Source organism: Microtus ochrogaster, chromosome 8 (assembly GCF_000317375.1).
Source record: "Microtus ochrogaster isolate Prairie Vole_2 chromosome 8, MicOch1.0, whole genome shotgun sequence".
Lineage (NCBI taxonomy): Eukaryota > Metazoa > Chordata > Mammalia > Rodentia > Cricetidae > Microtus > Microtus ochrogaster.
In genome coordinates, this window is record NC_022015.1 from 14,539,336 (window position 1) to 14,554,751 (window position 15,416).

The 15,416-nt window shown below is 46.0% G+C and overlaps 3 protein-coding genes across 5 annotated transcripts in view; 1 reads left to right on the top strand and 2 right to left on the bottom strand.

Annotated features, from left to right (window-relative positions):
* Positions 1-1,401, bottom strand: part of Otoa (otoancorin) — an 82,144-nt gene extending 80,743 nt beyond the window's left edge. Inside the window, exon 1 of the mRNA XM_005351171.2 lies at positions 1,322-1,401. Coding sequence (XP_005351228.1) covers positions 1,322-1,401 — 80 coding nt within the window. The remainder of the gene's footprint in view (positions 1-1,321) is intronic.
* A 7,187-nt stretch (positions 1,402-8,588) lies between these two features.
* Mettl9 (methyltransferase like 9) overlaps positions 8,589-15,416 on the bottom strand; it is a 42,694-nt gene continuing 35,866 nt past the window's right edge. Inside the window, exon 5 of one of the 2 annotated variants that reach the window (XM_005351143.3) lies at positions 8,589-9,273. In XM_005351143.3, the coding sequence (XP_005351200.1) occupies positions 9,071-9,273 (203 nt within the window). In that variant the 3' untranslated portion in view covers positions 8,589-9,070. Of the gene's footprint in view, positions 9,277-15,416 lie in introns of both variants that reach the window. The other variant, XM_005351142.2, reaches the window with a different exon arrangement.
* The window catches only part of Igsf6 (immunoglobulin superfamily member 6), a 15,443-nt gene continuing 9,309 nt past the window's right edge, over positions 9,283-15,416 (top strand). For both annotated transcript variants that reach the window (XM_005351141.3, XM_013347734.2), the window contains exons 1-2: positions 9,283-10,971; positions 14,369-14,728. In XM_005351141.3, the coding sequence (XP_005351198.1) occupies positions 10,884-10,971; positions 14,369-14,728 (448 nt within the window). In that variant the 5' untranslated portion in view covers positions 9,283-10,883. The remainder of the gene's footprint in view (positions 10,972-14,368; positions 14,729-15,416) is intronic.

Below are 15,416 nucleotides of genomic sequence, written 5' to 3' on the forward strand. Positions count from 1 at the left end.
CGTGCAGGCACACATGGAAACAGAATGTTGTATACATAATAAATATAAAGAAATAAGCCAGTTTGCAGAGGAAGACTTCCTCATCCCGGCCTCATCTAACGAACACAGCACATGTGAAAACAAGCCCCAGAACCACGGAGAAAGGGTGCCACTAGCGACCACAGCATGGCCGGAGCATTGAGAGCTCTTTCTTTATAGAGTTCTTTCCTTGGCTCTCTGGTCCACTCACATCCTCGGGAGAGCTTGTCCCTTCCGGATAAGCTCTTTGCAACTTAAAAACACAACTTCCTCCATCTCTCATGGTGGCTGCTGGGATTTTCACCTCCCCCGTTCTATATGTTTTTCTCTTAAACTCCAGTATAATTGTTTTTTTAACCTTCCTTCTGAATCCATTCATAAGTTGTTTTATTTATGAAACTAAGAACCTTAAAAGGGAACCTCCCTCAGTATTTCCAGTAACAGCACCCTCTTCCAATATTAGAAGGAACTTCTGGAGGTAAAGAAAATCCCATGGTGGGTTGGTGCTATCCAGAAATTACAGGCACCCAGCATTCTCTAGTCCAACTCTCATCAGCACTGCTAACTTATTACATTAATGGATTGTTTTGTCCCTCGGGGAACATCCACAACAAACATTAAAAAAAAAAAAAAGAAAAACCTATTGTGCTCCTTTGACTTTCCAGGGCCAAGACAGACCATGACACTTTCGAAACACCCAGGCACCAAGACCCTTCATTCTGATAGGATCTGAGCAAACCACAGCTCACCAGCTGTGCCTCAGAGCTGCTAGGCTCAGCTCTAACAACTTCCTGGATCTGAGCGGTTGGGGAACCTCTCGCCTCCTTCCCTGTTCTCTCTGGTCACATGCCGCTGGGCCATCAGCCTCATTCTCGGTCCTCCAATTTCCCAGACAATGATGCTTCTTGTGCCTGACCTCGCTGATCCTATTACCCCTGTGAGAGGGTTACAATAGTGAAATAAGCACTCCTCTTTCTGGGGGACTGAATGTCTTCCGTCTGGGGAAGCCCAGCTCACTGCCAATTGGGGATTTGGTTTTAATTAAAAGCCCTTTGGGGTACTCTCTTAGAGAGGGCTGGTCAAAAGGATTGAAAGAACATGGACCATGTGGTGGTAAACAACTGATGGCTTTCTCTGTGGCCCTGTCCTTTCTCCACCAAACCACCCTGCAGAACCTCAGATGACCACAGCGGCAGTCATTACAGACCTCAGAGCTCCTTGGGACGGGGGTTGCCTGACGGAGCGGTCAGAGGTTTGGTCGACTGGAACAGAGGTACTCCCAACTTTACATCTCAAAACTTACAAGCCCCAGGTGAGCCAGAAGCAAGCTGTTCTTCTACGAAATGAGACGCGGTGCTCGGAGGTTCCTTCAAGCTGAGACATGCCGCCCAGACAACTAACAGTCTGCCACTGCTGGAAGGCAGCTCCATTTAAAGTCGGGGGCATGAGCTCCACATATGGGCCCGTATACACACACACACACACACACACACACACACACACACACACACACACACACACACAAGGTATCATTTCATAGTTGAGTGTGATAGCATGTGAATGCGTGTAATCCAATCTTAGTACTCTGGAGGGTGTTAGAGTCAGGAGGATCACTGCCAGTTCAAGGGCAGCCTGGTGTATATATCAAATTCCAGGATACCTTGGGCTACATAGTGGACCCCTTTCTCAAAACCAAAAACCAACAAACAAAGACAGCTCATGGCTAAGGCAAAGGAAAACCCACATGAGTTAGTGAGCTTGCATTTACTTCAGTACGTCATATTGGGACCTTCTAGCTTAGGGCTGCAGAAGTCAGGGGGATGGTGAGTTTGGGAGGAAAGGTACGGGGGCTTAAGTACCTGCCCCCTCTACCAGAACACAAACTCTCAGTGTCTGCCTTGACCACCATCAAAAGGCTCTGACTTCCAAAATGCAAAGAAAAAGAGGAGAGAAGGGACTTCCTGGGTACTCTGTCAGCCCTGAGTTTCCCCGACTGTGTTTCACAGATGAGTTCATACACTTGAAAAGCTCACACAGCGAGCAAATGGCAGTGTGCTCTCTAACGCTGTAGAATCCCCAGGATTCATGGCCCTTGAAAACACTGAAGGAGGCCAGCCTAGCACATGCACGGCCACACTGAATACTTGCAGAAACTTGGAGGCAAACACCCCCATTGTGCCTACTTCACCCATGAGAATGGTGTATCTCAGAAGCTGAGTGAGCAGAACAAGGCCTTACAGCTACTAAGTGACAGAGCCAGATCTGGACTAATGGATTGCAAAGGCCAGACATGCTCAACAGTCCCAAATCCCAGTCCCAGGAACCCAACAGCAACCCAGGATAGGATCACAGCTTTAACTTGAACCGCCAGTTCCTACCTGTGTGTTACTGAGTAAATCCCTTAACCTCTCTGACCATTTCCATCTTTATATATGAGGGTGGCATGTAAAGATGATTTTAGGCATGCATAAATGTATTGTGACAGGTTAGATAGCTCAGTGGGAGAGCATGCTCACCTAGCATGTGGGTGGGGATTGTATTCACATCCCAGTGCAAAATAAACTAAGTATGTATCCAGTGCATACTGGTCCCATCTTTTCACATTTCCTCACAAGAGCCAGGAAAGCATTAATTAACACCTCCTCGCCTTTAACAGTCCCAAAGCTCCCAGCCCAGCCTGGCTAACAGAACTCAAACAACAATAGTTGTTGTGTGACTGGTACTATTGTTGCTGCAAGGGTCCTTAAAATGGGGTCTGTTACTGATGTGACTGTTATTAAGTAGGTCCTGATGCCTACTTAATTCTGTGAAGGGTTCTTTCTCTCTCTCTCTCTCTCTCTCTCTCTCTCTCTCTCTCTCTCACCGTCTCGCCATCCTAAGGATATCTAGAAGCATATAAGGTACCCACACTCTGCCTACCGTCTGTCCACTGCTGTCCCCAGCGTCTGGTCCGCGGGTCCTCACCTGCTAAGCTGCAGGCTCCAAGGCTCTGAGTCCAGCCACGGTGGTGTGACAGCCACTCCTTTCAGGACTGGACCAGAGCATGCAGCTCCTCCGCCCCCTTTCCTGCCTAGGTCTTATTGCCTGGGATCTCCCAACCTGGACGGTTAGCTTTCCTGAAGACAGCGGCCAATGACAATGCAGGGAATTTATTTGGGTCTGGATTCAAAGAGACCATTCAAACTCCAAAGTCCAGCTGGGAGGAGCGATGCTCGACTGTCACTGCAGCCCGTGGGACGCTGAGACGGGAGAGCTACAAACTAGAGACCAGCATGGGCAACAAGGTGAGGATCCAATCCTAAAAAACAAGACAGCAAAACTACAGTGGGAGTCATGTGGCCGCTAGATGCTTGGCAGCCTGGCTGCTTCAAGCTGCGATCACTGTAGCAGACTCTCTTAGAAGTACCATCTTAGCCAGCTGTGGTGGGCACGGACCTCTGTGAGTTTGAGGCCAGTCTAGCCTACAAAAGGAGTTCTGGGCCTGCCAGGGCTGCACAGAGACCCCTGTCTCCAAAACCACAACAATAACAAAAGAAGTCTCTTGTTTTTACAAACACAGTTACAAACTGTAAGACGGGCTGAGATGGGCATGAGGATAAGATCTAGGAGTGGCAGAATGGATGGGGTGAGACTGGCATGTCTCTAGTTACTAAAATTGATGTGAAAGGCTCCGTACTTGAACACCATGCATGAAAAACAAAACAAAAACCACTTATGGGGCTTTCCAGAAAAACGCCATTCTTACTAACAAGGCTACAAGTGATGCACACGGTGATAGTAGAGAGAGATCCGTCTTAGGTGCTCAGTCCATGGCTAGACGACCATCCATCAACGGCATGAGTGTACTTCCCATTAGAATAGCCTTGTGCTGCCGGGGCAGCCCAGTGGTAGAGAAGGAGCCTAGCACGTACCAGCCCTGGGTCCCATACCCACTGGAAGAACAGTCTTTTTAAAAAGATCATATAATAAACACATACACACACACACACACACACACACACACACACAAACCCTTTCATCTCCAAAAGAGCCAACTACTAATATATGTGCTTTTATTAAAATGAGATACAAATACATTAAAATAGCAGGTTGTATCAGAGAGATTATGCATACCTGTTTTTCATCTTACTCAGTGAAAATACAATCATGGACCCTGGAGGCTCTCTGGCAATTCTCCCATTTAATGAAACATCTCAATCATCCTAATTTTTACTTATTTTGTCACAATAAAATTAAACAAAGGACCCCCCGAGGTGTTCTGACGCCCATCAGTGGATTTTGATATTCTTTCTCCAATATCCTCAAAACCATCCTTTTGTCCCCCAGGCTTTGGTTCAGTTCTCAAGCCCTGAATGATAGGAAAATCTGGCATCTTCTGTCAGCTTCTGATTAGAAACCTGTGAGCTTTGCACGATTTCTTCTGGAGAAGTAAAAGCATCTATCACAGCATGTAGAGTCGCGTGAATGGGCACATACTCACATGCACTGGGGAGCCCTGCGAAGATACCAAAATGTCACCAGTGGTACACTCCACTATGAGTCGGACAGGTAACGTTCATTTTCATTGCCTTCTTTTGGGCTGTTTTTCTTTTCTCTAGTTAGCGTGATATCTGGAATGCAAAAGCTCCGCTTTGTGAAGTGCTGAGAAACTGACATTGTGAGCTTGACGTCCTGGTCACTTCAACCCACCGCTGGGAGATGGCTGGGGGCTCATGTGCATTTAAACATGCAAATCTCCAGCCAAGGCAGTGGCACAGAGCTACAGCTCCCTCCACTACAGGACCTGGATACAAGGATCACTCCAAATCCTTGAGTTTGAGACCAGTCTGACCCCCATCTCAAAAAGTAAAAATATACTGTGTCATATCCTAACAGGGAACCTGACAATACCATCTGGGCATCCTATCTATCCTTATCTATGTTCTCGAACTGAAATGCAGAGATCCAATGTTGTTACCACCTTACAGGTATTGAAAGTAGTTCAAAAATGACTTTATACTGAAGGCATTCATTCATCTGAATAGGTCAGACTGACTTCCAAACCCAAGGGGACTCTTAAATTCTAGTTATGTAACAATATTCTCCCAATTCTCCAGAGAGGTCTAAGCTTTCATAAAGAAAAGGGATTCTGTTGTTCAGGGTACCAATGGATATTTACAAAGTGCACTTTACTAGGAAATGAAGCCAAACGCCCCGAGTTGAACTATAAAAGTATGATGCATTAATCCTTAGGGAAAGAGAACCAAGCATAACCGGCTCGTATACATTAGACAGCTGCCATCTAAAATAAGTGTTGGCAAGGATGTGGGCACACTGGAACTCGGGGCACTGTTGGCAGGCATATAAAACCGTTTCATTATTGTAGTTTCTCAAAAAAAACTAAAACTAGAATGAGTTACAGTGTGATCCAGCAGTTCCACTTTTGGTATCTTCTCCCAAAAAGTGAAAAGAGTCTTTAAGAAATATTTATACATTCATAAACACAGCAGCAACGTTCACATCTGAAATGTGGAGTTTTCTGAGCGTCTATCAGTAGACAAGTGGATGAGCCTTCCACTTTCAGGATTCTACGTTCCTTGCAGATATAGGGTCATGGTCTTTTTTAGGTTGTGTGTGTGTGTGTGTGTGTGTGTGTGTGTGTGAGAGAGAGAGAGAGAGAGAGAGAGAGAGAGAGAGAGAGAGAGAGAGAGAGAGAGAGAGAGAGAGAGACTGGTTTATTTCACTTAGTATAATATATACTAGGGTGGAACCTGGATATGGAGTTGGTTAATACGAAGTCTCCAGTCTGGCAAAATGAAGTGTTCTAGAGACAGATGGAGGGGAAGACTGCACTGTTAGACTACACTAAACATCACTGAAAATGGTTGGTGGTCAATCTATCACATGTATTTGACTACACAATGATGGGAAAAGAAAATGATGGCATTCTATGTCAGTCAGCATTGATAATTAAAAAATGAAATCAGCTGGAGAGGGCTCAGTGGGTTAGAGCACTGGCTGATCTTACAGAGGTCCTGCGTTCAGTTCTCAGCAATCACATGGTGGTTCACGATGGACCACAAGACCTGGAACCCCCTCTGACGTCCACTTGCACCAGCACACAACCAGCACATGTACACATGCCGGCAAAAACACTCATACACATAAATCTTTGAGGGGGGAAACAGCTGCTGGAGTGGGGCATCCTGAATGGGAACGGAGGACAGGAAGACTATCAGGAAAAGGAGCGAGACCTTGACAGCCTGGAACATGGGATGGGTCATCAAACAGGAGCACCAGGGCCTACTGGATAGAATTCTAACTTTTACAAACCTAGAATTAGTCCCTAGTCAGCTTACTTTTAAAGCAGTTCAAAATTAAAGACACCACTAAAGTTTTAGAATTTCTACCTAGAAGGTAGACAACACAATACACTGAACTGATAAAGCACAGTGTATACATAGCTGCTATCTGTGAGTCTCCATAACCACCACTAACAGCCTTACGGCCTCACCACCCACACACTCATCACATAGCTACAGGAGACCTCAGAATCTCATGTCGCAGGGCTGTAATTTCAGGATGGATTCTTCCTATTTACATCAGAAATATTTCTTCAGGCGCATACAATGTGAATTTCTCCTGTGTGTGCGCACGTGTGCCGATTTCTGGTAGCTTCTTCAATTGCTCTCCACTTTATGTACTGAGACGGGATTTCTCACTGAAGCTGGAGCTTATCTGGGGAGCCACCTTGCTCCAGAGATGTCTGACTCCCACATGCTAGGATTCCAAGATCTTCACGTACCTGGGGATCTATACTCCAGCCCTCATGCTTGCTCAACAAACATTTATTCAACTATCTGCCGATCCATTATATCTTTGATACACAGGCTGCAAGTCTTTGAGCGTTCTGGTTGTTTAGAGCCAATTATAAGCCCAAGTTTGTGATCTGTGGCGTCAACGCCTAAATTCTGTACAGTGTTAATGACTGGTAACACCTACGGTTCACTTATTTCCCACGTCAGCTTGTTTCCTGTTGCAAGTTGGCTACAAACAAAACAAATAAACAAAAAACTGACAGTTGGAGCAGGATGGGGGAAAATACAGTACCGACTTTAATGACCTCATCCAAGAGGGAAATGACTAGGGACATTGTGTCCTCCTCCCCTCCCTTCTCTGTACCCCGTGCTCTCAACACTCCAGGGGTTTTGAATGCAGGTGCAGGGTGCCAGGAATCCCAGGTGCAAACTGTGTTTCCTTTCTCCGTTCACCTTTAGGGTCAACTGGCAAGCCTGCCTGACCACAGATGGAGCTCTCCGTTTCTCAGACACGACCTCAACTGGGTTTGAAGCACTTACTGCCAGGAATGCTGCGCACAAGGCCACATTATTACACTGGGGGGGGGGGGGGCCTGCCCGTCAGTAAGCAACAGTACCATCTAGTGGCCAGTGGTGACATGCACCGAGGTTTCCCAGCCCTGACAGCAAACATAAACACCTGGTTTCCAAGTCAAAACCCAGCATTCCTAATAAACTCATTTTTGGAGAACCTCAGATTTTCTTAAAATATTGTCTTGAGCACATAAATGCACGTACTTTCTCTGCTTCTCTGTGATCTTTTCAACAGACCTCAACTTCAACAACAGGGGCTGCTCGGGGGCCACTGGCCTCTGAATACCCTTCCCTGGCTTGGCAGGATTAAAACAGCAGCCCCTCAAGTGACGCCAGCTAGCTAAAGAAGCAAGTTTCCACAGCAGAATTAGTATGTTAGAGTTGTTCCGTTCCTCTGTTCACAATCTAGGGTGCTGCCTGTACCTCATTTACCTCGTGTCCTGAAAAACAGAATCACAGAACACAGCGCTAACACTACATGACCCCTCTGAGAACACAGTAATGGCGGAGGGCTGCTGGGGTGTGGCTCTTTCACCCAGGTGTTGTCGTTAAATGTGACTCAGTTTCTCTGTGTAAATCTGAAGTTAATGAGCACCTGGATAACAGTGTGACTTCCCTCACTCAGTGTCTTTGCTGTGACCACTGGGACTTTATTTAGGCTCTAGGGTAAGCAGTCTGCTCTTCGGAATGTCCATAATGGGTATTGATCTTGCTAAATGTTTGAGTTTCTTGGAGGCACTCCCAGATTCTAGCATGTGTCTGCTATGGTCTTCAGCAAACATACATATTCTTGACAAATACTGAGCTCAGCTAAGGAGTTGGGGATAAGTCATATTCTGGAAAGGAGGCCTGTGAGGAAGAGGAAGCAGCTGAATTTTAGGCTGCATCCAGTCAGTCAACGCAATGGAATGCTTCAACCCTGAGGACACAAGGTAGACCAGAACAGAGCTGTGGGAGAGGCTGGTCAGAGCTGCGGATGGTGCTTCCTAGAGCACTCTATCTAAATGAAGCTGGTCATTCTAAGGATGTCAAAATCACCAGAGGTTCTCTGCAAGCTTCATGCTCCACCATGCCCAAGCTGAAGCCTGCCTTCCCTGTTCCACCCGCATGTTTCAAGTCAGGCTTCAACTGAGCATCCTGAACCCAAAGCTGTATTAGACTAAAAGAAGAGTTGGAAAGTAACTTAAATGTGGGGCAGAGTCATCTTCAAAAACGTTTATTAGCATGATTAAAAACATTTTTTTGAATAGCAACAGGAGTTTCTAAACATGAAAGAGTTATCAGTGGCTCTACCTTATAATCAATATTTGGAATTGAAGGGACAGCTTTATTGCCAGTCTTCATTTATTAAAAACAATCCATTTATTGGTTCCATGACGTCATGACTATTGCTTTGTCTGGGAATGAGTCCCTACAGCAATTAAGTATAAAAAATATCTTCCATCATAATTGGAGAGTGACCTGCATTTGGAGCGTGACTCTGAGTAAAGACTTGATTAAAAATACACAAAGAGTTGGGGTTTTGTTTTTAAAAACACTCCTTTACACACTACAAAGAAAGAATTAGTATTTTGGCTTTTAAAATTCCTACATGATACTGAGAATGGCAGCCTCCAGAGGCAGTCCCCTCGCATCACTGGGCACAGCCCCTCTTCTGGGCTCTGAAGGCTTGGCCCACACGTTTACACTGGTCTGAGGACAAAGACAGCGTCGTCCAGCACGTAGTAGTCGTTGTACATGTCACCCTCACACAGGTACGGCAGTCTGGTGAAAGCTTCGACGACAAAGCCAGCCTTCCTGAAGACTTCAGGCAGGCTGTTCACTTGTTCTTCCCAATTCTGTCCCTTGATTTCCAAAATTTCTGACGGTTTCTCCCACTTGCCACCTACTAGAACAAATAAAAACATCAAGTTAAATCCTTGAACAAATGGTTCACTAAGAGGGAAGGGAAGGGAGCGCTAGTATTCCGGGTGCTGAACACCCTTGGGTGGACACAGCTGGAAGGAGCGACAGAATTTCCCACAGCGATGCTCTCGGGCTGTCTGCATCCCGATCCTACACTGACGGAGCTTCTCTTGTGGCTCAGAAAACTAGCCAGGAAATACTGAAATATGGGGTCAGAGGTTAACTGCTAGTATTTGAAAGGAAGGTTTGGTCAGTACAAGGAACCACATATACAGAACACTTACTCAACTTCCAGTCTAGAAAGTTACCTGCATGAAAACTAAAATAGGCTCATGAGGAATTTAATTTACAGACACACAGACTTTTCAAGAGATGCTGACCCATTCCCTAAGTCATCTGTCAAACACTTCCAAACCTATAAACATTAAGAGCCTGGGGTGTGGAAAGCAGGCAAGGTCACGCTCTCCTCCAAGCCATACCCTGACTATACAAGGACAAAACCAAGAGTATCTTTGAATGTGGGGTGCTTTTAGAGGCTATGGTGACAGGCCACTGAATTCAGAGTGAGGCTTCTGATGCTAAACAGATCTACCACTAGAAGGTGACTAGAGCACACTGGATACTGGGGAAAGACTGTATGTACCTTCAGTGGCCAGCCCATCTGGGGAATTAATCCTTCGTTGGGTGGGGGTGAGGGAGCTGCTTTTCTGGCCTTCCTTGCAGCAGGGGACTGGTGCAGCACCTTGGTCTGTTGCCAAGACTGGAATGACCCAAAAGAACAGGAGGCTTTTTGCTAAGTGCAGGCATAGACACCAAGTGGCTATCGCGGTAGACTGGTGAGTGGAAGGTGCATTATGACGAGTGTGCAGCACTGAGTGCCCGGAGGGAGCAGCCCAGCACAGCATCACACCAGTGTACAGTGCCACTCAAGCACTTCCCAACTCTGAGCTCACATGGCTCTCCAGGCGCCATCTCAAACCTTCTTAACAGGTCTCCTTTTGCTGGATCAGCCTGAGTCAGTTCCTGCTACTTATGGAGAACCACCTGACTGACAGGCTGAGCGTGTGTGTTGACGGTGGGGGCTGTGTGTGACTCATACCCAGAACACAGACCAGGGGCACACTCAATTTGCTTGTCAACACTAAGGAGTCCAAATTAAAGCCAGGTGGACATGCTTAACAGCAGCCACACACTTCTTCACCATACTAGGATGTGTTGACCACTATTTTTTCTCCCAAGCCTACAGGAAACATGGCCTGCGGCTGTTCAGGTTTAGCAATTTCTGGCCTGAGAGGCTCTCCACACATGACCACAGCAGCAACAAGAGCACTCATGAGAACCACATGACTTCCTGGGACATGGCTAGGTATAAAGTGAACCTCCACACAGAACGTTAAATGCCTATGAAAATTTCTAAAATACACATGTTTAGAAAAACCAACCAAAATCTCAACTTTAAATGGTGAAACTTGTTAGAAACCATGTTTACACAATTTCTAAAAGTTCCTGCTTGTGCTTCCTTAATAAGAGTTCCTCTTTACTTCTTCCTTTCTGAAAAAGGAGGACAAGGAAGGCCATCCTCTTGAGTACATGCCCAGCACATGCAGAGTGATGGGCCCTGTGAGCACAAGCAAGATCGGCCTCCCGCTGGAAATCAGCCTGATCCTATTTCATGTCGGTAAGGATGGTTTTTTCTCTTCTCCATTTCATTTAAATGAACTGTTGCTTCCTAATAAACGTATACTTGAGCTCTTGCCAAATAATTTAAAATGTGTAGCACTACAGTAAGGATGTGGGGTTTCTTCTTCCCCACAGCTGAAGGAAGGTTTCCTGCTAGTCTTGACAGGATCTGCTCAGCACCTCATGTGCTAACAAGTCAATTCCCACATGGGCAAGCTTGCACACTGCACAAGAATTGCCTAGTATCCCATAGAACAGTGTTCCTAAAGGCCGAAAAGAATTTTAGAGCTACTGTAACCTGTTCTAGAGAAAAGTCACCCCATAATATCTCCAAATTCTGCCTGTACCTGTTCTAGCTCTATAAAAGTTATTTCTTTCATCACAGTTATAAATAATCTCAGATTTATCCATAAAATTTAGACTGCAAGGAAAGAAATGGAGCAGAAGTTTGAAATTAGTATGTTCTCATCTGTAAAGAAATATAGGGTAGGTCTACCATCTAGCAGTGAGCCACTTGCCCAGCATACGCAAGGCTCTGGGTTCACACACAAGAAAAGGAAAGCAGGCTACAGGGAGGGGAAGAGAATGAATGATACTAGAATGTTAACTAGTTTTTCTGGTTAAGGAACCACGGTGATCTCTTAAACGGCTCTACTGTCTACAATGAGTTATACACTACTTTTACACACTATTTTAGTTGGTTAAAGAAAACCAACCTCTCCAGCTGTACCATGAAATGTTTGCAGATACAGTAACAACGCGGTACAAGGACGAGACAGTAAGCAGAGATGAAACAAGACTGAGGGAAAGCCAGGCAACGGTGGGTCTGCTGTGCTAGGTACCTACTTTTCCATCCTTGACATTCTCCACAATAATAAAATGTTGGGATGGGTGGTGGTGGCACATGCTTTTAGTCCCAGGACTCAGGAGGCAGAGGCAGAGGCAGAGACAGAGGCAGGTGGATCTCTGAGTTTGATTGAAGCTAGTCTGGTCTAAAGCGCGAGTTCCAGAACAGCCAGAGCTATACAGTCTTGTCTTAAAAAGTCTATGTCTTGAAAATCTATAATAACAATAATTTATTAACAATAATAAATGTTGGTGCTAGAGAAATAACTCAGTGATGTGCTTGTTGTACCTACGTGTGGTTTCTAGAGCCCATGTAAAAAGTCAGGCCTGGTGGCACACACGATATCAGTGATGGGAAGGCAGAGATGGGCAGATTCCCCAGGGCTCACTAGCCAGCCTAGTCTACTCAACCACTAAGACCATCTGGAAAAACAAAAGTAGACGACTCCCAAGAACACAACTGGGGTTATCCTCCGGCCTCCATATGCACCTCAACATTCATGCATGCATGCGCACCAACACAAGTGCACACGCTTGAACAGGCAGACATACGTAAGCACAAACAAAGTTTACAGTATTCCTTAGTTTTTAAAAAGTAGTAAGGTGATTTTATTTCCTCCCAAGATAAACTTTCAACATTTTCAGTAGAAATTGATTTACAAAACAAAGCAAAAGTATAGAACTTAAGAATCCCTAAAAGAAAAACTTCACAGGAGAGGGCTTTGGTGAGACACCATCCACAATTGTTGTTTTGGCTAACATTGCTCAACTGGAGGGGAGGAACAGCACTGCCCCCTCCGTCAGCCGGTCTCGTGATTTCACCGAGGCTGAGATAGGAAACTCCTAAGTTGTAAGTACTTTTTACTGGGTTAGAGGTTGGCTCTACTTTTAAACTCTTCACACGGAAGTCATCTGAGACTGGGGCTCTGTCTGCAGTGCTGGAACCTGACAGGACTGATCCATTCCAAATCTGCATGTAGAGGACTTCTAAGGTGACTGTCCCTGATGAGGGAGGGGCTCAGTCAACAGGTGCAGAGGTGCCCACTGCCCTGGGCACACAAGGAGCCAGGAGGTACTCCCAGCTGACTCACAGAGCCTCAGCTTCCACCAGTGTACACACAGCTCAGAGTGAAATGTGAGCACAGCCTCTCACAAACGCGGGGACTACCTTCCCTGCCTTCTGCTGCTCTGGGTGGGAACCTGCAGGACAAAATGTTAAAAGAGTCCCAGCCCCTCAATCAGCAGCTCTCAACCTGGGGGTTGAAGACCTTTGGGGGTCAAATATCAGATATTTACATTAATTCAAAACAGCAGCAAAATTATAGTTATAAAGTAGCAATGAAATAATTTTATGATTAAAGGCCACCACAACAGGAGGAACTGTATTAAAGAGTCCCAGCCTTAGGAAGATTGGGAACCACTGCTAAATGAATATAAGCACCAGAGGACTTGGATTGATTCCCCTCTCCCATTCTTAGGAACAAAGTGGGATAAGCAAGACCATTTGGCCCATTATTTTTTCCGAGACCATTTGGCGCGTAGAACTGAAAACTCATATAAATTCCCATCTGCCTCCACCAATACTATTCCTCATGTGACACGGCCAAGACAGGAACTCAAGCTCCTAGCAGCTCCACACAGTGCAGAGTAGTAATGGCATGGGCAGCAACCGAAATGGCTGCCTTCTATTACACACATCTCTTAAACACATGAACTGCACAAGGGAGCAGCATCCCTACCATCATAGGAGACCCAGGCAGCATTCAGAGCCACAAGTGCAGACAGGTTCCAATGCCCGTCTGTGTTCTCCTTGATACTCTACAACAGGACTCCTCCCTGACCTCCGCTCTACAGCAGTCAGACCTGCATTTTCTCATAGGCAATCTTTTCCCATTATCCTAATTCCCAAATGGACACCAGATTCATCCCTAGGCAATCCAGCCCCCAAAAGGCAGAAAACCTGGTGGTGCTCATGTGCTCGATCAAACCCCAAATCAAGGGATGTGTAGGAGGAAACAGGCTCTTCAAGATTACATAGATGGTCTGAGATCAAGGAAATGCTTGTAGGCATTAAGAATGTCCTTCTGGGGGCTGGAGAGATGGTTCAGAGGTTAAGAGCATTGGCTGCTCTTCCAGAGTTCCTGAGTTCAATTCCCAGCACCCACATGATGGCTCACAACCATCTGTATGAGATCTGGCGCCCTCTTCTGATGTGCAGGCACACAGAACACTGCATACATAGTAAATAAATAAATCTTAAAAAAAAATAGAATGTCCTTCTGGCTTCAGACACACCACCTCCACTAGCCACACTGACCCTGTGAGAAGCTCTCTGAGGTTGTCCACAGGTAGCTGGGTGACATGGCAACAACCATCAGGTAAAGACCAGCAGCAGTGAGTTAGCACAGGCCAGTCCCACTGTTGTCTTTACGGTCTTGTTTGTAATGGGAGTAGGACAAGAACCAGAGACTGAGTGGTCCCTCGCTCAATAGGGCCAGCAGCAGCGTCAGCGAAGAAGCTCCCCAACATTCACGTGCTTCCTCACACAGGTGTGGTGGGCGCCTGCACTGTCTCTGTGGTGCAGCCTCGTTACCTCGAGGTGGACTACACTTCTGAGACTGTCACCTTGGAGTGTACCTTTTCCACAACTGGATGCTCTTCAAAGCAACCAAGAAGCCTGTGGTTTCGCTGTGGCGCTCATCAGCCTGAGGCTCTGTGCTTGGATGGATGCAGGAATAAGGCAGACAAGTTCACAGTGGAAGAAACCCTGGACCAGAACCGAGTCTCCCTCACTGTCAACAGGGTGTCTCCAAATGACAGCGCAGTTTACATCTGTGGAATAGCATTTCCACATGAGCCAGGACCGAGAGCTAAACAGACTGGAAGCGGGACTGCACTGGTGATAAGAGGTCAGTCCACAGGGCTGCGTCACACTTGCCAACATGGTGTCAGCTCCAAAACTGTAGAAAGCCTTTTGATTTTTTTTTTTGTTATTGTTCATTTTTCTTCCTTTCTTTTTTTTTTATTTTTTTTTACCAACTCTTTAAAAGAAATCAAGCATTGCTACAGTGTTCTAGGCTGGCTTTGAACTCTTGGCTCAAATACTCCTATTGCCTCAGCTTCCCAAGGAGCTTGCATTGCAGGCATGTGCTACCAGACTGCTACCAGTCTTTATCTCAGACTGCTCAAGGGACTGGCTCGGTGAAAGTACTGCTGGTGTTTATGTAGGTCTGATGTCCTCGTGTGAGTGGGGGATTGTCAGGGATCTTTTCAGGAAGCCACAGTCACCAGTTTTTCTTTTTTGATATTCAGGCAGAATGACAAAGGCCAAGGATCTACTGGTAGCTTCTCTCCAAATTAATGTTTTAATCCTCTTTATTTCTGAGTCCTATTTTTGGTCACTTCTGATTCTCTTACAGGGTGGTATTCTAACTGGTGCAATACTAAGCCAGTTTCTGAGAAAGTTGGTAAGACACATAGGCCTCCCCGTGTTACACCTAGACACTGCACACACACACACAAACACACACACACGTGTTACACCTAGACACTGCACACACAGGCCTCCCCGTGTTACACCTAGACACTGCACACACA